This window comes from Haliaeetus albicilla, chromosome 1 (genome assembly GCF_947461875.1).
Source record: "Haliaeetus albicilla chromosome 1, bHalAlb1.1, whole genome shotgun sequence".
In the NCBI taxonomy this organism is placed as follows: domain Eukaryota; kingdom Metazoa; phylum Chordata; class Aves; order Accipitriformes; family Accipitridae; genus Haliaeetus; species Haliaeetus albicilla.
This window is the reverse complement of record NC_091483.1, coordinates 50107397-50129929: the sequence shown is the minus strand read 5'-3', so window position 1 is coordinate 50129929 and position 22533 is coordinate 50107397. Positions and strand designations below refer to the sequence as shown.

At 36.5% G+C, this 22533-nt stretch overlaps 1 protein-coding gene across 8 annotated transcripts in view; it reads left to right on the top strand.

The window, feature by feature from the left end:
• FAT1 (FAT atypical cadherin 1) overlaps positions 1-22533 on the top strand; it is a 113379-nt gene that overhangs the window by 57836 nt on the left and 33010 nt on the right. For 6 of the 8 annotated variants that reach the window (XM_069788819.1, XM_069788802.1, XM_069788794.1 and 3 more), the window contains exons 4-10: positions 1333-1394; positions 6282-6611; positions 7142-7352; positions 9516-9584; positions 11516-11655; positions 20556-20831; positions 21051-21261. In XM_069788819.1, coding sequence (XP_069644920.1) covers positions 1333-1394; positions 6282-6611; positions 7142-7352; positions 9516-9584; positions 11516-11655; positions 20556-20831; positions 21051-21261 — 1299 coding nt within the window. The remainder of the gene's footprint in view (positions 1-1332; positions 1395-6281; positions 6612-7141; positions 7353-9515; positions 9585-11515; positions 11656-20555; positions 20832-21050; positions 21262-22533) is intronic. The other 2 variants (XM_069788845.1, XM_069788811.1) reach the window with 1 other exon arrangement.

Below are 22533 nucleotides of genomic sequence, written 5' to 3'. Positions count from 1 at the left end.
TTTTATTGTAGCAGATCAACCTTGAAAACTTTTATAAAGGGATTTAAATTTTGCTTGCAAGAGGTCTTATAAAAAGCTTACGCTATAGTTAGAAAAAGGAACCTGAAGTATGTGGCCTGTGTTTTGATCTCTATTTTGTCCTTAATTGGGTAATTGCTTCCCTGTTTTTCAGTTTTACAATTAAGGATCAAGATGGCAGTGCTTTCCTGTCACTGTAAAAAGCTGGGATAGTTGAATAAAAGGTCTCATGACATTGCAGCGTCTTCTGTATCTAGCATATGCTGGATTCCTGCTGCAGAGAATATGGGATGCTTTGGCCAGTAGTGGCTTAAGTTGGGCAGATCCAAATCTTGGCGTTTGCTCCATGAAAGCCAAGTTGGGTCTGGCAGGATTTCCTAGCACAGACTCAGTGCCATGTGAACACAGTGATGGTGTTTGTGGGGCCAACTTGTACCTGCAAACAGGTTAATGGCTTTTGTGCAGCAAAGAAACCAAGTTCTCTTGTGTCTGCATCCATGGCACAGTTAACCCACACCATAGCAAGCCATTCAACTATAATTGAGTTGACTGAGTTTACTTTTCATGAAACTCAATAGTTAAAAATTTGAACTTAGGGAGAATTAATTCAAGTAAGATCCTTTTGTATTTAGATTTCACTGTCTTTGTCACCTCTTACTCTTTGACTTTCTTCATTTAAAGCAAAACTCATCATGCCTTCCTAATCTTGCATCAAATGTATATCAAACTCTCACAACAAAATCTAACATCATGCATCAAAAACTTGGGCTCATTCTCTGCTACTGCCAAAAGCAACTGTTTGACTCTTTGTCATTGCCAAATCAAGCCAACACACAAATTGCTCTCATTTCCACCATTAATGCATCTCTTCAGGTCATCCTTTTTCTGGTTTTATTACTAAAAATCAAATAGATGTTTCTTCTGAAGAAATTGGTAGTTATTCAAATAATTTGTGTAAGCACCCTTTGAATAAGGCGTATGAACACCTTCTGAAAACAAGACTTCACGTGAGAGAATTACATACATTACTGCTGTCAGAAGCGTGACATGGACAGATGTATTGGAAAATTGAACTGTGTCTGTCTTAAGGGCTACAACAGCCTAGCTTTCAGATCGCAAAGAATATTTTAATGGTCTGTAAGGATTGGAAACCCCTCACCCCTTCCCTTAATGGAAGCATAAATGCAGCAAAAACAGAAGAGACCACCTAAGAAGAAATTGATATTGGGTATATCGGTAACTACTGATTTAACCTAACCTTCATTCAGATTATTTTCTTGAAGGATCTGGTTAATTATTCTTTCATGTTTACAGGTCTAATTACAACCACATCTAGAAAACTGGATCGAGAGCAGCAGGGAGAACACATACTGGAGGTAAATAATTTCTTTAGTTCTCTGAAAAACAGTGACTGCAAGTTCATTGCTCTTTTACAGAGTTAAGTTTACCATACTTGATTACCACATGAAGAATTTTGACAACTGGATTTCAGAAGTAATTTGCTTCTATGTTCATTATATTGCAATGAAGAAACCTACCTATCTTATAAAAACTGTGTGTTGGGACTTGGTCATAAGAAAAGAGTTAAGATACAGATAGAGGCAATTTTTTGTTTTTTATATCTGTAAACCAAGATTTTCTTTCAAATGGTACAAAGGTATGGTTGTTAAAAGCAGGAGTGTGGTTTTTGTATCTTCCTGTGTAATTATTGGAATAGCTATTTCAGTCTGCCTTTTACTGAATACAGACCTCTGAAAAAGAAGTGCAGAATCTTTTTTTTAACATTGATAATACAAACAGATTGTGAGTAGACCTTTTTTCTGCATATTTATCAATCATGTAAGTAGATGAGTTGCAAAACATGCATCATAGAGTTGGAGTCCAAGAGCATGAAATCTGTGACATAATTCCTTTATTTAGCTACATTTAATTGATTGCCTGGAATTTATGTAATAGCTATTCTCATTCTATGTTAAACAACATGAAAGAATAACACATAAACAACTGTGAGTCTTCCAGTTTCACAATGTTGTCATGCAGTGTGACAGCATTGTACTTCACCTGCAATGAAGACTTACTATGCACAGTGATACTAAGATTTATCTGGAACCTTATTGTGCCTCTCCTCCTGGATGATAGATAAAAGTCTGCAATGTGAGTTGGCAAAACTAACATTAAAGCTAGAGAAGCAAGTCTGGACTTACTCAAAACTTGTGAAATCTTTAGAAAGATTTTCTAATAGGAATGCAAAGACTGCATAGACTTGGAGGTGACTATATTCCTTGATAGCACAAACTATCCTTTTGCAGAACTCCAGTGTACATGAAGTCTTCCTGGCCCTTTTCTATCCATTTAGTGCATTGCAAGCTGGATTAATGCTGCTGTTGGACCAAATTTTTATCATTATTTTCATTTCTGTATCAGCTTTGGAAAGAACTCTTTGCACCTAAGTAGCAATAGGGTAGAATTTCCTCTGCACTGTGTTTCTAGTAGTAGTAGTAGCAAAGTTAATTGTGGCAAATCTGATTTAGTACTAAACATGTTATTTCTGTAAATTGTAAAGTCATTATATTTTTCTCTTTTTAAATTAACTCCATAATCTGCTTGTGTCGGTTTCCCAAAGCACTTCATGTCAGTTAGATCTTATTTCTTGACCACTGCTATGTATATTGGTTGAAAAATTGGTATCTCATGCCTTTTAATCCTATGCATATTGTGCTGGCTTTTGTATTAGATTTATACAGTAAATAAAATGAGCTGTGAATCGTTCTCTGACCCTGAAGCCACCTGGCACAGTATGGCTTTGATTGCTTGTACCTTTTTCCTGGAACAGGATGGCCATGTCCAAGCTGCCTGTTGAGAGTGGTGCCTGAATTGTGTGAATTCTCAGGCTACAGCTAGGCAATGTGTGGGAGTGTGCTACTTGTTCCAGGCCAAACTTGTGCCAGAGATCACACTAGCAGTGTAATATTATGGGCAGTTGTCTGCTAGCAGTCATGCCTGCTAATTTAACCTTAAGTTATAACAAGACAACATGTACAGAACTCAGAAAGTTGGTGTTTGTTTGGTTTTTTTTTTTAAGGCTACAGTATCACACAATGGTGCATAAATCCTCCTGGTTTCAGCATTCTCTATAAAGATAGCAGATTAAACTGATTGCTCTTTAGCGTGGAATATTGGTTATTGCCTGCTGGTATCGTTATAATTCTTCAGTCTTCCTTCATTTTGAATCCCAGCTGGTAGTTAAGTTTTAAATAAAAGTCTGTGAAGTATGCAACGGAAGAACTCTTAACTACAGAATGATATTGACAGACAGCACAGCCCGAAGTAGCAGTTTTCCCATTTGTTAGTTTTATTTTACAACTTTGAAAATAGGTTGGAAAGAAACCCAGAAATGCACAGAATGGTGGGCAATATTATGAGCCAAGTGCTGAGCATCTGGCTAATTAATTGAGCATTGAAATGTTGACCAGATGGGTTGGTGGGTTTATTCCTTGTTTGCTATTAAATTTGATCCTTGATTGCACTCCTGCTTACATAATAGTAATTAATATGCCCTATTCTTTTATTCCCAACTTGTAGCTATTTTCTCAGTGCCAGTTGGCACTTTTTTAATCCAATTATTTTAGGTTAGCTTCATGTTATTCTCTCATCTCTTAGTATTCTGTTTGTTATCTCAGTAATGCCTTCAAAACTGATGTTGCATTCAAATCAAACTAGTTTTTCCTCAAATTTGCCATTTTTATTTCCGCTTGACTCAGGGCAATGCTCATTTTATGTTAATGGACGAGTTATTCTGTACCCCTTGGAATTTTTTCTTTTTGGATGTGTTTTGGTTTTGGGGGGGGGTTGCAAACTGAAAGATATGTGGTGGGGTTCCATTACATGTACTAAAGGGAACAGATATTCATATATGTGGAAATCCTACCACCTGTTAGAGATGAGCATGAATATTTGCATTTCATGTTGCATTTCATGTATTTTGTTATGGTTAATCACTTTACTCACACTTTTTCATTTCCTTCATGCTTGAAAGTTATACTGTGTTTCATTTGTATTTCCTTTTTTTTTTCCTAAAATAGATGAGAAAGGGAAAAAAAAAAAAAAGACTATCTGATCATGTCCTCATTCATGTCAATGTAAATTCATTTTTTCAACAGGGATTCAATTCTAGCCTGCCATTAGTATTCATTTCATTATTTTGTATCCATGTTATCCTTGAATCCTTATGTGCTTCCATAATCAGATTTCCCAGGGCATCCTAAGAACCAGTGAAGGAATTCACTACCCACATTCTTGAAGAAAAACACTTGTTCTCCCCAAACTGGGGTGGGCTTATTGAAACTGGAATATCCTATATCAGTGGTGCATAAGGTTTTTTGTTTGGGTTAAGGGGGGTTGTTTTTGTTTAACACCCTCCACAGCACTGATCTTAGAATCACAGAATAATTTAGGTTGGAAAAAACCTTTAAGATCATCAAGTCCAACTGTGTATCTTCCCTATGTTTTCCTAGTGCTACTGTAGTGACTGACTTCTACGCAGAGCTTACTCCCAGCAAAGACTTGTATCTTTCACGCAAACTCAAAACCAAACTGAAACTGCAGTGGGTAACATATTTCCCGTAGAATTTGTTAGAAACAATAGGTGTTTGATTTTTTTAAATTTTATTTTATTTTGTGTTCCTCTACAGCTTTGACAAGTATCCAGTAGAATTAGATGAGCACATCTCAGTTTATCCATTTCCTCTAATTACAGCAGAGCTGGCATAGGTGACCCTCAGACATCCCTGTGTGTTTCTATGTAATAATAAGGAGGGTAAATTAAGTCAAAGAATACAGTTTTAAAAGGGGGGGAGGGGGAAGGAGTGAGAAAAAGAAAATGCAGGGGACACCATAGAAAGGCTGAGGAAGAGTGCCGCACCAGATGATAAAACTGTTCTCAAAATGAGAGACACAAGGATTAAAATTTTGCAGCTAAAACCAAAACCAACCCAACAGCAAAGAGAAAGTAAGGAAAAGAACATGAAAGATTGACAAAGAAAAAAAAAATGTGTTTACCCATCCTTGCTCCTTGTGTCTTTAATGCCAATTTTTTTTAAAACATCCCCTTCAGAAACAGATTTAGATAAACTGCTAGAGGTCAGGTAATACTGTTATCAGTGAAGAATTTAAATTTGGTTTGAATACTTTATGTAATAGCAACTAAACTCTCCCTTGAAAATGCCTGGTGTCTGAGCCCATTAGTTTTTATGTGTATGGCAGGGTGCAGCCAGAAGATGATGGGCCTGATTCTGTAACTCTTCTACTGACTGACCTCTTGCAGGAAGCAGGAACAAAAATCCCCTATCTTTTTCTTCTTTGAAATAAATGTTAAAGTAATTTACATATGCTCATATTTAACCCCTTATTAACCAGTAAGGGAATAAATAGGTAAGAGTTAAGGTAATAAGGTAGAATTCCTATAAATTAACTAAGTTTTTTCATCAGTTTGATCCTTTTCAAGGATTCTTTTCCTTTTAACATGACTCTTATTATATTTTTTGTTCACTACTCATGCCAATAACATCAGATCAGTCCTAGAATTAATATTGTAGATGATTTTACACTCATTTCCTGGCTTTTTGGTAGAAATTTTGCCTATTGCTGGAAGAGCAGACTTGGTTTAATTTCCCATTTAATTTAGTCCGTGGAAATAGATTGTTGTGTGTCTTCCTTAAAAAGCAATTTTTTAAGCGTCTTTCAAAAAAGATAGTGATTTTATGTCTCAAAATATAGGGGATTTTTAGTGCACAGGCCTGTCAAATTCTGAAACTTATGTTCTTATGAACTGCATCTTTTGAGGTATAAAATCAAATTATTAAATTGAAAAGTTGCAAGGAAACACTAGGCTGAAAGTATATTAAGATATTATTACAGTGAAGCTCTTATCAGAGATACTATACTTGTGTGCTGTTCCTGTACTTATGTTAATGTTTCAGTTACAATGCTGCAAAATAGTGAAATAGATTTAATATATATCTATCGACTCCTACATGCCATACATCAAGCATAAAAATATTAAGATAGTAGCCGAATAAACTTATGTAGTGCCTTTTGTAAATATTCACCAAATAGTTTTACACAATGGTCTTTAAGTAACTGAAGTTAGGGAATTACTTTACAGTTGTCATAGGCAGTTGCAGGAATATCTGATTTAAAAAGAGTGTTGTTGGAAGGACCGTGTTTGAATTGAGCACTAACCATATCCTTTTTAATAAAAACAGGTAACGGTAACAGACAACGGTATTCCTGCAAAATCAACAGTTGCACGGGTGATTGTGAAGGTCTTAGATGAGAATGACAATAAGCCTCAGTTCTTGCAAAAGTTCTACAAAATCCGGCTTCCAGAGCGTGGTAAGCCAGAACGAGAGAGAACTGCTAGGAGAGAGCCAATCTATCGAGTTATTGCTGCAGATAAAGATGAAGGTCCCAATGCAGAGATCTCTTACAGCATTGAAGATGGTGATGAACATGGCAAATTCTTTATTGAACCGAAAACTGGAGTGGTTTCATCAAAGAAATTTTCTGCAGCAAGGGACTATGATATCCTTTCAGTGAGTCAAAATCTTGTTTATCATGAATACATGAAGTGTTCTTTTATCTGTATTCTCATCACTTCTTATTCAGTAGCTGGCAGCTGAGTGACTGCAGTATCTGAAGGAAGAAAGCTTCAGCAAATCCAGAAGTATTGTTTTGTTGGTTGGTTGGTTTGTTTGTTTTTAAAAGATGATTTCAGATGTTTGTGTTGAGAAAGTGAATCAAGAAACTGTTGTTCTTTTCCAGAACTTGACAGATAATGAACATGATGAGGGAACATAAACAATCAGTTTGACTCTTTTTCAGGAAGAAAGCAAAATAAAAGTGAATTTATGGTAACAGTTTTTGTGCTACTATCAGGTGCTGCATGCTTTTTCTCCATTTGCTGCCCAGATAATGAAGGGCAAGTGGCACTCTGAGAGGCACTTAACCTTTTTGGATATATCTCACACAAGCAAACGTGCTTGGAGCTTATTACTGCTTTTCCATTTATGTGACATCGTGATTTATGTGATCCTGTAGCCTAAAAGATGTGTCTGTTTCACAGATTAAAGCTGTAGATAATGGTCGTCCACAAAAATCATCAACTACACGGCTTCACATAGAATGGATTCCAAAGCCCATCCCACCCACAGAGCCCATTTATTTTGAGGAAACATTTTTTTCTTTTACGGTGATGGAAAGTGACCCAGTTGCTCACATGATTGGCGTAATAGCTGTTGAACCTCTTGGAACACCACTTTGGTTTGACATAACGGGTAAGGATGCCTTAAAGGCTTTAATTATTAGAAACAAATGCACGGAGTCTGAGATACTGGAGGGCTCATTGCAGCTTCATTTCTTAATCACTCTTCTAAATAATGCAAGGGTTTGGCATTCTTTAGCTGTAGATGCATATTTTTTCCTTATTTCATTATAAATTAAAATGACTTAAATTTTTATCAATGCCACCATATATATCAAAGATTAAAATTACATTGCAAAATATCTGCTGTGTTGCAGTTTTGGAAATGACTTATGAATATTCTGTCAGTGAAATTAAAACTAAGCAAATCAATCTCATAGACTGTAGATTGGGGAAAGAAATAAAATGCCAGTTTTGTGCAAATCAGGACAGCACACCCAAAGAGAGATTACACTGTTCACATTGGTTTCTTGTCCTCTGGGCTGCTTCTCAGTTTGCTGTCCCTTGATTCAGTACTAAAAGGAAAGCTTGCAATGTTCCTAACCCCAGCAAACTTCTTCCTGTACATATTCTTACTACTCTATCATACCTTAGCCTCTACCATTGAAAGGGGAATCCTACTCAGTAATATGACTATATGTTGATGCTGTGGTGACAAAATGAATAGTGCTTTTTAATTTTAGGCTTACTCACTAGACCTATGAGCACCAGGAATACACAGTGGTCACTGTATAGCTGATACTAAAAACACATTCTGTCATATGTTATGTGCTTTAGAATCAAGGAGAACAGTAGAGCCTTGTTTCAGGAGAGGTATCTTGTAGTGAACTGTTTCTGGGCTTAAGATAACCCTATCAGATTGGGATTTTTCCACCACATTCACAAGAGAGAAGGCTCTTTCTCACCTTGGTTAGTACTGAAAATTTTAGCCATGATTATGGTGGTAAGTTGTTGGGGAGAGCATTTTTTTTATTATTTCTTAAAAATTTAGTTACTTTAAAGGTCTGTTTTGCTGGTATGTATTTCCTATGGGATGCTGAGAACAGCAACAGTTAAAAACAAAGTTTGTAAAACTGATACATGTAGCAGGAATATATAAATGCCAAATACTTGAGGGTGTTCTCGGAAAACTTCAAGCACCTGAGAACGGACACAACTCTTCCCTAAATGCACACTTTGTGTGTGAACAACCTGTGATGATATTGATAAACATTGCTAAGGTATTAAATATTTACATGGAATTTTTTTTTAATGGTTCTTTCTAATATATTCTGGAAAAAAAATTAGTTTCTGTCCAAATAAATCACAGTTGAATAAAAAGTGTTTGCTTTTAGACAAATCGAGGGGTAAGAGATCTGTACAACTATGTAGATGGAGTGTAGTGTTCGATATGCCTTCTTGCATTCTCATAGGGGCAAAACTCTCTGCATTAGAGGTATTTTGGAACAGTTGCTGCTCTTTTACTATTCTCCCAAACATACACACACAGATAGATATGGGAGTAGAAAAGCAGAAAATATTAAGATGACTTAAGTGAGCAGGAGAGAGGAGAAGGTTCCATGTGCTCCAATTCAAACTGGGTTGTCCAGTCAACAGCAAACAGAAACATCTGTAGACCAGAAGGAGTCTATTAAAGGAAAGGCTAAGAAAGAGATATTGTCAGAAAAAGGTGAGTGGTTCGTGGAGATGAAAGACAGTAGATAGAAGAGGCCTCAGATGTCAGAGTACAGCAATGGTGTTTCCTGGTGTCTTTTATTAGCAAAATTTGTTAATTAGACTGGGGGTGTGCTTTTCTATTGTTCTTTTTAGTTTGCTTCAACTGCTGTGTACTCTGAACAGTGTGTACATCTGAATAGAATTCTGATGATAGTATTATGATTTGCTCCTTCTAAGCATGCAGCACAGTTTGGACGCTTACAGAATTTTTATTGTATGCTTAACGCAGAAAATAGATTATCTTTTCCTGCTATTTTTAGAAAGACATGTATAGAAAACTCCAAGGGGAAAGAGCAGAACTTGTCCATGCACTGTAAAATAAATAAATTAATTTGACTGTTTTCTTAGTGTTTTGGAAAATTTGATATGTGATCATGTTGTGAAGTTATCAGCTACTCTTACAGGTGGTCACTTTACTGCCCTCTTTTACTGTATCTAATAGCATGAATTAATTTGATTGACAGCTTTCCTTTGTGTTCTGTGCTTGCTTTCCATGCTTCTTTCTTTTTGGCTGAGCCAGGAGACAAGCTTGCTAGTGAAGTATTTTACATCTTTCAGATGGCTTGTGACCTGAACTGTACAGCAGAAGGTATCTGCTGAGATCACATAATTTATTACCAGATTATGAGATCTGAAATGAAAGCGTACATTTATAAAATATTTATTTTATTAACCCTTCGGAAATCAAAGTGCTCACAGTTGCATTTGTGACAGGTTCGTTTTTGTTTTGTTTTGTCGTCATTACATTTATACAGCATCAATTCAGAGCATCCAGTTTTGGCTTTGGCCAAAACTTTGCTGTTACACTTTTAGTGTACCAGATGCAGAAGTTTGGGTTGAGTTCTGCTTCAGCGGATTACCAGATATCATACTACTACAAAAATTAGGCAAGGCCTTTGTGATACCCTTGATAAGGAAGAAAAAGAAAGTTGGTTAGAGAGTTTGTCCTTGTATCAGGGAAACGGAAAGAACAGATTCATACCCATTCACCCTATTCTTCCCTTAAAATGGAGATTACTTCATTGAGACATCTGAGAAAATGATATCTCATGCCAGCTGTAAAAGAAAAGCTAGAGACTCACTTTTTGAAGCTGACATCTTGCACAAAGCCCATTTAAAACATCTAATGTACACCTGTTAAAATTTAAAAAAAAAAAAGCTGCTGCATTTCATGGTGTCCTTTCGTGTGGTTCAGAAACTGCTGCTGGGCCAGTAAGAGGAGTTGGCTTTCAGTGAAACTGAAAAATTACATTATCTTTGTCGTTATCAAATATCTTAAAAATCCAGCGAAGCAGAATCCAGCCCATCTTTCCAAAACTGATATGTCTGTCATGCAATGGAACCATCTAAAGGTGAAATCCTTTTAACATGTGAATGGGGGCCCATTTTAGTATTTATTGTTCTTTCTTGGATTAAGTATAAATTTGCAACCTTTGGAACTTCACCCTCTCACTTCTAGCTTTGGCTTTTCATAAAAGGCATTTAGTGATTTACAAACATAGCATGTAAAAACTTAAAAAAAAAAAAAAATAAAAGGCACTCAGATGATATCTGAATGCTATCCTTGTAAAATATAATTAGAAAAACACATGCATATAATTAGGAGAAATTGGTTTGCCATATCTTAACACTGGCTTGACCAAAATAAAAATTGATTCCTCCATTTTAGGCAGTTTGAGAGGTCTAAAGCAATTGTAGTTAAATGGCAGTATTTATCATTGCTAACAATATTTGGACTTAATGGACACTGTTCTCATGACAGTCTGCTCAGTGTGGCATGATGATGATCAATTAAATGTTTAAACGACTAAGTGTAGCTATTGATCTACACGTTATTTAACTATATTTCAAAGGGTATTTTGAAAGTTTCACAAGGGAAGTTAAGATAATTTGCTTCAGAAAAGGAGCTTGGCCATACTTAAACATTGGGCATTTAAACATTTAGCACTCATCTGAGTCCAGCTTATCTCAGTAGGAGTTAGATAGTGAGTTCTTTAGATACTCATCATTGAGATAACAATCCTTTGGAGGTACTGTAGCTTTTTCAACTTTATCTGTAGTCATGTATGAGTATAGTAATTTGTACTCTTTGTGTGTCTGATTTGGGATTTTCATTTATTTTGATACGAAGTATGTTCTTCACTAATTAGCCTGACAGTCTGCACAAAATAATCACAGTTCACCTAGTAATTCTCAGTTTACTGCTATTTGGAATCTTCAAATTCTGTTTAAAAAAAAAAAAGTAGAGAATCTTGCTAAGAATCTACCTGCTAACTTTCCATGAGCCAGACAAATCAGCTTTGTCCAAAACTGATCAGTTTTAAATATCCGTAAGTAGCAGCATATGACATTACCAGAAAAAATAAACCAAAGGGTTTAAAATAAGTGTGTATATATAAGTATATGTGTATGTAGTTCCACCTCCATTAAGCATCTGAAGATAGAACACAATCATACATCAAAACAATGAAACAGTGCTGTGTTTTATGAACTTCTCCCTCTCCCAATTTCCTGAACAAGGTGGCAACTATGACAGTCGATTTGATGTGGACAAGGGCACTGGAACTATCATTGTCGCTAGACCTCTTGATGCAGAACAGAAATCAAATTACAACTTGACTGTAGAGGCAACAGATGGAACCAGATCTATCAGCACTCAGGTAATAGACTTTCTAATAAAGCGCTTATGGAAGAAGGAATTTGTAGCTGGGGGGTGGGAAGGGTGTTGCATTTTCTCCTTACCATTTTTTTTTTATCCTGGACAATGAATACGGTTTATATAAATAAGGGACTCTGTCTAAAATAGAAGTGGATTCTGATATTTGTAGAGCCATGTTGTTTGGCGGTCCGGGTGGAAGGCTGTGTGTTACTATGCTGTAGTCTGAATCAGCAGCTTTTAAGTTATTTCATGTTCCTACATCAGCTGAGTAAATGAAAACAGAAACTAAGCCTTTCCATGCATGGTGTACTCACAAGAAAAGGATTAATACTTCTTATCTGAATTACCCCTCTTTATCCAGCTCCCCCAAATCACCAAATAATATGATTACTTCACTTGAAATTTAAAAGACTATTGTAAGGTTGTTTGGTGTCATCCCCCCCCAAGATCTGTGAATGACAAATTGTACAATATCGAAGTACAGTTTTATGAAACTGAGCTGCTCCTTCTGCGTGGTGTACGTGTAGAAAAAAGGTTTAGTTGGTAGCATCTCTGTGTATCTTACTGAGTACTTTCTTTTAGCTTCAGTGGAGGTAGAGATTGCCAAACACTCTCCAAAAAGCAGCTATCTCAGACAAACCAAATTTTTTCAATTTAGCTCTTTTCTAAGGCTCCATGGTGGTGGCAGTTCTTTGCACTTGGACTAATAGGTTCACTTTTAGGCAGAAGCCTTTTGTGACACTACTGGAAGTAACTCATAGTCAAGTAGGTTATTATGTATACCCCTCCTGTTATCGCCATCTAGTTTATTTCCCCAGCCCAGAACCTGAATATATTTGGAAGTAGGGTTTCGCTGAGGTTGGTGTGAATGGAGCCATGAGCATAGAGGAGCTAGGCTTTTCTTCCAAATAGAAAGGAAAGATGTATTTACTGATTTAAGACTGTTGAATTGGGACAGTGATGTGTCTGTGTTATCTATGTCCGTCATTGACCTACCCCTAAGGAGCTCAAAGAGCAATAAGTGGGTTGCTGTTGTCTTTTCTGTACATGGAAAATCTGTGTTATGAACACAATTTCTTGATGTTCAACTTCTGTGCAGTATGTATGTTTTTATGTTGTCTTTTCTAATGTCTTATATGTTGTCTTTCTCCTTTCGGTCAGAGGGAAAGATGTTTCTTGTCAATGTTTAGGATTTAAAACAGAAACTTTATTGAGCTGACTGCATGTCTGGAGGCTTGATAGGTCAAATAGACTAAATTGGATAGCAGAAGATTGCAAGGTTAGCAATTTCCTTTTCCTTTAATGGTGACAATTGTGGTGATATTCTAGGCCATGAATCTCCAAACACGACAACATGTCCCCTAGTAAGAACTTGTCGCTATCATAGCCATGGTGCCATTGCTTCTGGTGCTGATAACCACCATAAAAGGTCTGGACAATCCTGCTGTAAATTTATTGCCTAGTTGTAGTAAAAATATTGAGCAGATTCATTTCTGCCTATTACAGAATGCTGGATAGAAGGCATGAATTAGTTTGGAAAAAAAATTAGAAGAAACTCAAATCCAGCTAAAAGAGAATTCCTTTTGCCAGGAAAGTCAGAAAGACAGCAAGAGGCTTTCCACACAGAATTGCCCTCCCTCCCAAGAATGCAGTCAAAAATGCCACCATGCAGAGTGTGTTGGGGTAGCCTGGGAACTAGTAAAGGCTGAGTACGTGGTCCTGATGAGTGCAGATATTCAATCCAGTGCTGCTGTTTATATAGCTGAATTTATGCAGGCGTCCTGAGCTGTCACATTTGAACCATAATCTGCTTTGTCTTCTGAAACAACCAAGAATTGGAAAGTCACAAAAATACTTTAACCCTCACCCCTTCTTTTCTTCTGGGTTATGTGATTCATTTAGTTCTTCTTGAAAGTGTACAGTGTAGCTTTTGTCCAATTTCTTTAAATGAATTTGTTATTTTAGTATTTTGTAAAGCTGAGTGAACATTATAAACATCTACCACAGCAATGTTCTGCAGAAGAATCTCAATCTCAAATTTATTGTCTCTTATTTCTCTGATTTGCTTTTTGTATGATTTTCTTTTGCGTCTTTCCTTTCCTCTTAGCTAGAGTTTTGGCAGGAGCAGAGGGTTGTGGTTTCTGTTACAAGCGAGCACAAAGACTTCCTTTGCATTGTCTTCCTTTTTCCCCTGCTTGTGGGATAAGCACAAGTTATGCTGTTGCTGTTTGAGTCCTGCATTACTGTGGTATATAGATTGAGGAGCATGGATTAGTTCAAACTGCAACTGTGGGTGCATGAACAGACTCCTGATTTTAACTGATTCTCTTACATCCTCTGTAACTCCTGGCCCACCCAAATGGACTAATCTGTTAAGCCCTCAGGGCTATCATTAAGAAGATGCATTTCAGATGAGACTTAACTTCAGGAGAATTAAAAATGTTGATATGAAATCAAAGTTGAAGGTGTGATTTATGGCTGCCAGTCTGTAAATTCCATCACTCACTGCTGAAATAATGATGATTAAAGTTTGAGTGTTGATGTGGTGTTGGATTCTTCTAAGAGCTGATAAACAGTTAAAATGGAGTGACAGGCAAGAGAAATTCTGAATACTGAGTGCATACATTAGGAACAACAATATGCTATACACAGCTTTCAGCTTACAAAGTAATTGCTGTAAACATTGGAAATACAGTAAACAATTTAACAGACCTTGATTAACAGCAGATTAAGTAATTTTACGTTTAATTTGAAAAAGGAAATTACATTTTCAGGACATTGGGGAGGGGGATAAGAAATGAAATTCTTATTGTGTAAAAGCAGTGTATTGAATCTGACTTGAAACTAGAAGGCATTTGCTGGCCTCAGGCCATTAACATCTGTAGAGCATTTGCCTCTTTCAGGACTTCAGTTAAATAGCTTTTTGAAAAATACAGCAGCAGTAGGCGTGGAGGCTATTAGAATTTTGCGTGCATCTAAATGCCAAATGCATGATGCAAACAAGGACAAACAAATTCCAGGCCTACAGTAGTGGTGTTTGACAGATGATGTTAGAGATGACTAGTGTCACAGTAGGAAAGAATATCATTAAAAAAACAAATCAATGTACTTATGTTTTAGTTTTATAATGTTTTGGCTTGAAATAGAAAAGGTTATTCACAGGCTGTAAGTAGCAATATATGAACTACTGAGTTGCTTTTTTGGGGAAAACAAACAGAAAGAAAAGAAAAAAAAAATCCCGTTTCTAGTTCTAGCCACTTCCAGTCATTGCTATGTCTATCAATTTTTTTGCACTGGAAGTAATACTTAAGATGGTTTAAAGCTAATTGCAGCATTTTACCTATTGATGTGCTGTTGCAGAATATTTAATCTTGTTTTATGCAAAATTTATATGGATATTATGCTTTAGGAAGGAAGGATAGAGTATTCTTCATTGATTAAAGGTGTATTTTTGCTTGAGATCACCACACTGCTCCACAGAGACGTTTTAGAACTGGAATGCAGTTATATTATCTCTGGATAGTACAACTTTTTGTTGAGAAAAATGATTCTGAACACATCAATGTAACCATAATGTAATTATGAATGGAGAGAGGAGTAGATTTGAAACTCCACATAGAATCAGCAAATGAAAGATTGGATTAAAACAATCCAAAGGAACATCACGTTTAAATATTATGCACTGAGCATGTTTTGTCAATGGCACATATGTCCTTTATAACTTACCAGTAATCAGTGTATTCCTGTGCAAATTTAGGTTTCACCTGTCAAATAATTAATAGATTTCAAGTCCTTCCCCTAAATAATCCTAGGCTGCTTTGTTCTCTGTTTGTGTAACCAAGTTGCATCGCTCTCAGTGAGATCTGTGAGTAGAGGGCAGTTGTGCAACACAGCCCTTGCATGGCCTTGCAAAATGAGTCAGGATTCTTTAGTATCAGACCATTTTGTTTCAGAGATCACATTATGGTCTGTTAATGTCAAACTTTTCTATAGTGTGCCTCTAAATATGCAACCTCTTTCTTAAGAGATAATATTAGTTTATTTCATTTAAATTTAATCTTCATAATTTCATTGAGAAATGCTCAATAGCTGTTTTTATTGTATTACACGTTACTTTAGAATAAAACAAGCTCTTCATGTATTTTGTCTCAGGCGCACAAACCCATATTTTTCTGTGTGGGTCTTTAAAATTGCACTCAAAATTATTACTTCAGGTGCCTTTCATTTAATTTGAAGGCCTTAACACTTTACATGAAAATTTGGTCCATTTACACTTAAAAGGAAATTGCACAGCTAGCACCTGTCACTTAGCATCAGTAAGAATCCCTGTCTTGAAAGTAGGGCTTCCTTAGTACATTTATTTAATAGTTTAGATTGGAAGGAGCCCCTGGATTTCATCTAGTTAAAACTCCTGCTCAATGCAGAGCAAACTGCAAAGTTGGATCAAGTTGTTCAGGGGCTTTTCAGGTTCTAAGTGCCTCGGATGACAGGGCATGACACCTCTTCCTTGGACATATTTTTATGCTAGTGATTAACAGCCCTCCTTGAAAATAATTTTTTCTTATGTCTAATTGTAGTTTCCCTTATTGGAGCTTGTGAGTGTCACCTCTTGTCCTTTTACTGTGCATCTCTGAGAAGAGTCTGGCTCTCCTGCAGTCCTCCCTTCACACAGTGCATTGAGAGCTTATAGATCCCCATTGATTTTAATGGCCTTTCACTGAGTTCGAGATACTCTCTCAGGCTGCAGGGCCCAAAACTGTAGTGGATCTACCGTCCTACCGGTGAGTGTCAAATAGAGGGGAGTAATTCCTTTTGCCCTATCTGCTGCTCCCCTTATTAGAGCAGCTCAGCCAAGTTACCGAAAGGGTGCCCATCGATTCACATTATGCTTGTCCAACAGAATCTGTGGAGGGGCGTAAAGTTAACAACATCGGTGAGTGAGAAATGAATCCCAAAGTATGTAGCTAAAACACCTTTCACTTGAGTCTAAGATAAACTTTGGATTTTAGGTACATGTAAAATGATTGCGCTAATAGATCAAATTGTGTATTTGTAGTTGTGTTTACCAGTGTGGAGAAAAACTGCATGCCTGAGCAAGTAATTTGACAAGTAATGGAATACCTGAGCAAGCCACTCATAGTAGCTGAGTCATTATGTTTATTCCTTAGCAATATTTTTGTTAATAATTCATATTTAATAGTGCTGTACATTTTGAAGAGCTATCTCCTTATCTGCTTAGCCCCCTACAGTACCTTTTTGGAGGATGTCTCCTTATGTGTTTAGCGGTAAGGTCATTCTAACTGCTTCAGTAGCTAATACCAGAGGAACTTGATGATAAGTCCTTCTGACGGTATGATCAACAGATCACTTCTCAGTTAAGCTGGTTCGTTGGACTATGTGGTTAGTCTTGCAGGTACCAATGTTGGTTTCACAGTCACTATGTTCCTGGCATTTAACTTAGTACTTTGCACAGTTTTTTGTGGTGCTCCATTCTAGAAATGCTGTTTTACTGTATTCATTTGGTGTAGTACCAGCAGCACAGGTAGCTACGTCTTCTGCTCTGAAGATTCATCTAACACAGTTGCTCTGGAGTTGCATTCCCTCTCGCCTCCCGTTTTGACTTAAGTTTTTGTATTTTCCTCATTTGAGGGGGGGAAATAGGCATGCACTTAAATAAGAGTTTTGATTTAAATTCATCAAATTTGACACTTTATCTTTTCACTTACTGCTTTTCTGAGTGATTTAATAATCTCTTGAGGGTGGGAATGGAATAAAAAAAATTGTTGATGTGTTCGTTTTGAAAGCATAGTATCCATTAATTGTTGTAGTTGTGTATTGTCTTTTAACCTTTTATTCATACAAAAATATTTGTATAGTTTGATTTGCATTGAGGGTTGGGGTTTTCTGCCTTTTTTTTTTTTTTTTTAATTTGTTGGCCATCTTCATTTGGTTTCATTTTTAATTTTCCTGACCACCAGTGTTCGGTGAGCAGGTGTTGTTACTAAAATGCTGTCTAAGTGACTGTGTTGGACCCTTCGGTATTTCTTCTTCTAAGATGCCTTAAAATGTATTTTATTTATCCAGAATTTAAAAAGAAACCAACAACAGTGCTTGTGTCACTTTATTACATCCTCTCCAATCATGACAATCTAAAAAAATCACATATTTAAGGTCATATTCTTTTCATTCTTGCTGTTCATTTTCCAGTTGAATTTGTTAGTGAATATATTTAAAAACTCGACCTAATATGTATCCTGGGTCACTTACCATGAATTTTTTCTTCCCACTGAAAATCAATATTTATTCCAACCCATTGTTTCCTTCTTTAATCAGTTTTTAAACCATGACAAAAACAAACTCCTTAGTTTCCATAGCAATATCTTGCAAGGGATTTTATCAATGTGCCAAATGTTTAGTTTATTTCCTATTTCTTCTGTTTTCCGAGAACTCTAATAAATTGTGAGAGGCGGCATTTTCCTCTGCAGTGATAGTTTGTATTTATCCTAACAGACTGTTTAAAACACTGAAAAAACTACCTATGTTTATGAATATTTCCCTAGGTGTACTATACATTGGACTATAGCTCAGTGACCTGCGATGCCTAGGACTACATCTACTAAAAAAGTTACAGGTTTGTGTGTGTGGCTGTGGACGCTACTGTGTACACACATACACGCACATGCCCCGCTCCCCGCCCTGACTGGTGGTCTGGAGGTGGAGCTCAGTAGTATTAACAGGGTGTGTTACATTAGGAGGATTACCATCTTTCCCCTGACCCCCTCTGCAGTCCGGCAGAACCTGCGGGTGGCTGCCATCTTCTCTTGGTGATTTGTTTCCATTTAGCAGCTTATTGCAGCACCATTGCTTTGCCAGTGTCTCATTTTTATTTTGTTTTGTGCAGGGTCATGCTCCCTATTGTTCTTCATGGATAAGACTGAGGCAAAATTGTAATATGGGATGCGCTTTCCTCCTCCATAATTGTGCTTTATATTTCCTGGTGGTCTTGCTTACCTGCAGATTGTTTCACAGTTCCAAATAAACTTAAAACCCTTTTTATGCCTTACCTGGCTTTTTATTCTGTATCTGGCTTCTAACTCTTGAGATTCCACATTTGCCATCTTCAACTCTGTTCCTATATTCCCTCTTATATGCATGTCTGTTCTTTTTTATTATCCGAGTGAAATTCTCAGTGAAAATAGTCTTTCTGGTGACAGTTATTTCAGCTACCAGAGCGGGCAATATCCCAGTTTTTGGGACAGCATTCCTATGTTATAATACAAAGTTATCCCAAGAGTTCCACACCCACTTCGTGTTCCCGGATTCTCAACTTCCATTAATCAGTCTGCCCCATGGTTGGTGCAGGACTTCATTACATAGATGCAGAAGTCTTCCTGTTGTTACTTAGAATAAACCCCTTCTAACAGTCTCCTAAACTCTTGGTAGCATTTGTAGAGTATATCCAAGGACTGCCTATGTCTGTCTGGAAGTTATTTAAATGTTTTCAGCCTTTTTTAAAAATTACCATTAGAAAGAACTTGTTGTATTGGAGCTTAGGGAGTAGTTGCAACCTGGGATAATATACCTGTATCTGAAATAAATATTTTAGGAATTAGTATGACTCCTGTTGATACACTTAATACCTGTTTTTCCTTGGTACAAGTTTTAACATAAGGTGCTAGTTTTGCAAGGTTGAAGTTGAGGAACTTTTCTCTTCCTGTAGTGAGATGTATGGCATTTCCTTATTATTTGGCACCATCAGGTTTCAACTCATCTAGTGTCTACTCTATGCGGTTTGGTACCCTATCTAAATTATATCTCTAGACTCCACCAGTTATCAATGGAAAGCAATAAGTATCTTCAAAGAACAATTTAACCCACTTATGATATCATAAGTACTTATTTTAAACACCTGTTGATGGCACTTAACTAATTTATACAGAGCAGCTAACCTTTGGGTGGCTAAAAGCGTGACTGTATGTGCAGCACAAAGAACTTGAATTTAGCCACGTGTTATTAGAGCTTTGCTGTCCACCTGCCAACTCCTCTGCATTACTGTCACTTGTCTGATGTTACCACTACTGAAGGAACAGGATGGTGGCTGAGTGTCTTAGCCTTTTTATACAAGAGTTTTATGCTGTGGAAGGCAAGTGGGTGTGCGGGGATCTTCCATTGTTCCAGTGAACATTACTGTTATTCAGACATAGAGAGCGTTGCCTACATAGCATGTAGGTGAACCCAGCTGAACTTCTGTAGGAAAATGCAATTTGAAGCATCAAAGTTAATATAACTGTAACTACAGAGAAATTGTGTTGGTGACCAGTTACCTATGCTGAGATTGTGCTACATTGCTGAAGAAGAGCTAACAATACCTGTGGTTCTTTGAAATAATACACTTTTGTGGGAATTCCATCACTTTTCCATTCTTGCCTAGGCTTGGAAATGTAAGGAGTTGAAAGAGGATTGTTCCCATGTGAGGGCACGGAGGAGTACAGTGCATCTGCTTCCTTGGAAAACATTGCTTAAAATTCCAGATTTGTACAAATAAGGTTTTTACTCATCTTGGGATCCATATTGATTTTTTTTCTTTTTTTAATTTCAAAATTACTAAGGAATTCTTCTTCATCTTGCTTTAGACAGGTATCATTCCCTTTAAGATATCTTGCCTAAGGCATTTCTGATCATATAGGTTTCTGGTTTGACTTTGGGAAAGGTGAGGCAGATTTGGGTTTAGTGAGATTCTTCTTCCCTACAACTCTTAGATCTCTCCCCCTCCCTAAAAAAAAATTGTCTTGGGGTGGAATTAATTCAGTATTATTGTCTGATTTTTAATGAATTATCCTCTTCTCACCTCTGTTTCCCAAATACCGTCAACACTTTTCCCTTTCCATTATATCATTTCAGGTCTACATCAAAGTTATAGACACAAATAATCACAGGCCTCAGTTTTCTGCTTCAAAATACGAAGTTGTTATACCTGAAGACACCATACCAGAGACAGAAATTCTGCAAGTCAGTGCCACAGACAGAGATGAGAAGAATAAACTGATTTATACTATGCAGGGCAGCACTGATCCTATCAGTCTTAAAAAATTTCGTCTGGACCCTGGAACTGGCTCTCTTTATACTTCAGAAAAACTGGATCATGAGACCATGAACCAGCATATTCTCACAGTAATGGTAAATAAACACAAAATTTATTCTGTAGTCAAAAACAAACAGATCTTTTTTGATGTCTTTTTAATTTGTGCCCTTAATTCAAACATTTATTTATATGCTTAATTTGTGCACAGTCTTTGTCTCTGTGGCTGGTACAGATTGAACCTTGAATTATTACTAATATTTGATGAACTACTGAAATAACAGTGCTAATTACTAGTAATATGCTTACTGTTTCAGGTTCGAGATCAAGATGTTCCTGTAAAGCGCAACTACGCTAGAATCATCATTAATGTTAGTGACACAAATGATCATGCACCATGGTTCACCAGCTCTTCCTATGAAGGACGGGTGTATGAGTCAGCAGCTGTTGGATCAGCAGTACTCCAGGTTACAGCATTAGATAAGGACAAAGGAAAAAATGCAGAAATTTTGTACTCTATTGAATCAGGTATATTGACTTAATTGCATCTTCAGTTAATTTTGAAACAGTGTTTGCTGATACTTTGTTTCAGCTGTAGATATGTAAACAAATAGCTATAAAAAAGAGGGCTGTACAGGTGTATGTGTCATATTCTGTGAGATGTATTTAAGATACAGCATCAGGACATTTAAAAGAAAACTACAATGACAAATATTCATCTCCCTCCCTTAGCTATTTGTGTTAACCTTTAGATACATTTGGCACATTTTAGTAGTACTAGAAGAAAAAGCTACCTTTAAACCCTTAACGGGGGGGTGTGTCCTTTAGAAATTACAGAAGCATTAAATTGACATCTTAAAAAAAAGCATTCTTTTTTGGTAATGTAAGTGGTATTTGGTGGCATAGGCAGAGCAAGGATTTGATGAAAAGAGTAAGAGCCTGAGACAAGTGCTTTCATGTTTAGCACAATGTGAAAGAAAGGAGCTCAAAAATAACTTATAAATATCCATATACTTAACCACTAAATAGTCCTAGTTTTTAAGTTAAACTTTCTGATAGATGTAGCAAGGAAGGGGTTGCTTTGCATGTTTCCCTCTGGCTGATTTTAGATAGTGGGACTGCTACTCTAGCTCAAAAAAATATATAAGAAAGTCTTTCATAGCTGGTCAATTTGGCATTAAGGCTCCTTTCAGGCCAGGGAAGAGCATTGGATGCTGCTGCTTATTTTTAATGTCAGAGTATCTTTCTGAACTTGCCTAAGACAATGCAATTCAAATGATTGCAGTTTTGAATAATATGAAAACAGGATGACATTGAATGAGTTCACTTACTGGATGGAAGTGAATTTTGGTTCAATCCATTAAATCTAGATAGAACCCTGCCATTACCAAGGTCCTGAACTATTTAGGCACTATGACTGGAAAAAAAAAAGTTATTTAAATTTCATCACCTATGTGAAGTACTACTTTCAAGGTAGAAAGTAATTTAAAATAAAAATCCCAGTAACAATCATAAGAAGCTGTATATTAAAGAGAACAGTAGGTAAAAAGTTATTCAGTTACTGTTGCATGCAAGGTGACATATGTCAAATAAAAAAAAAACATTTGCACAAGTTGCTTTGTAAAACTGTAAATACTTTCCTTTTCTTCCCCCAAAGTGTTGTTTTGATATGAAAACATAACACTGTATTAAAGCTTTGATTATGATACTCTGAAGAGTAAGAATGTATTTAAGTGTCTCATAAGTTGCTGAAAATATGTTTGTTTTCTTCTATTTGTAGAGATGACCTTTTTACTAAGC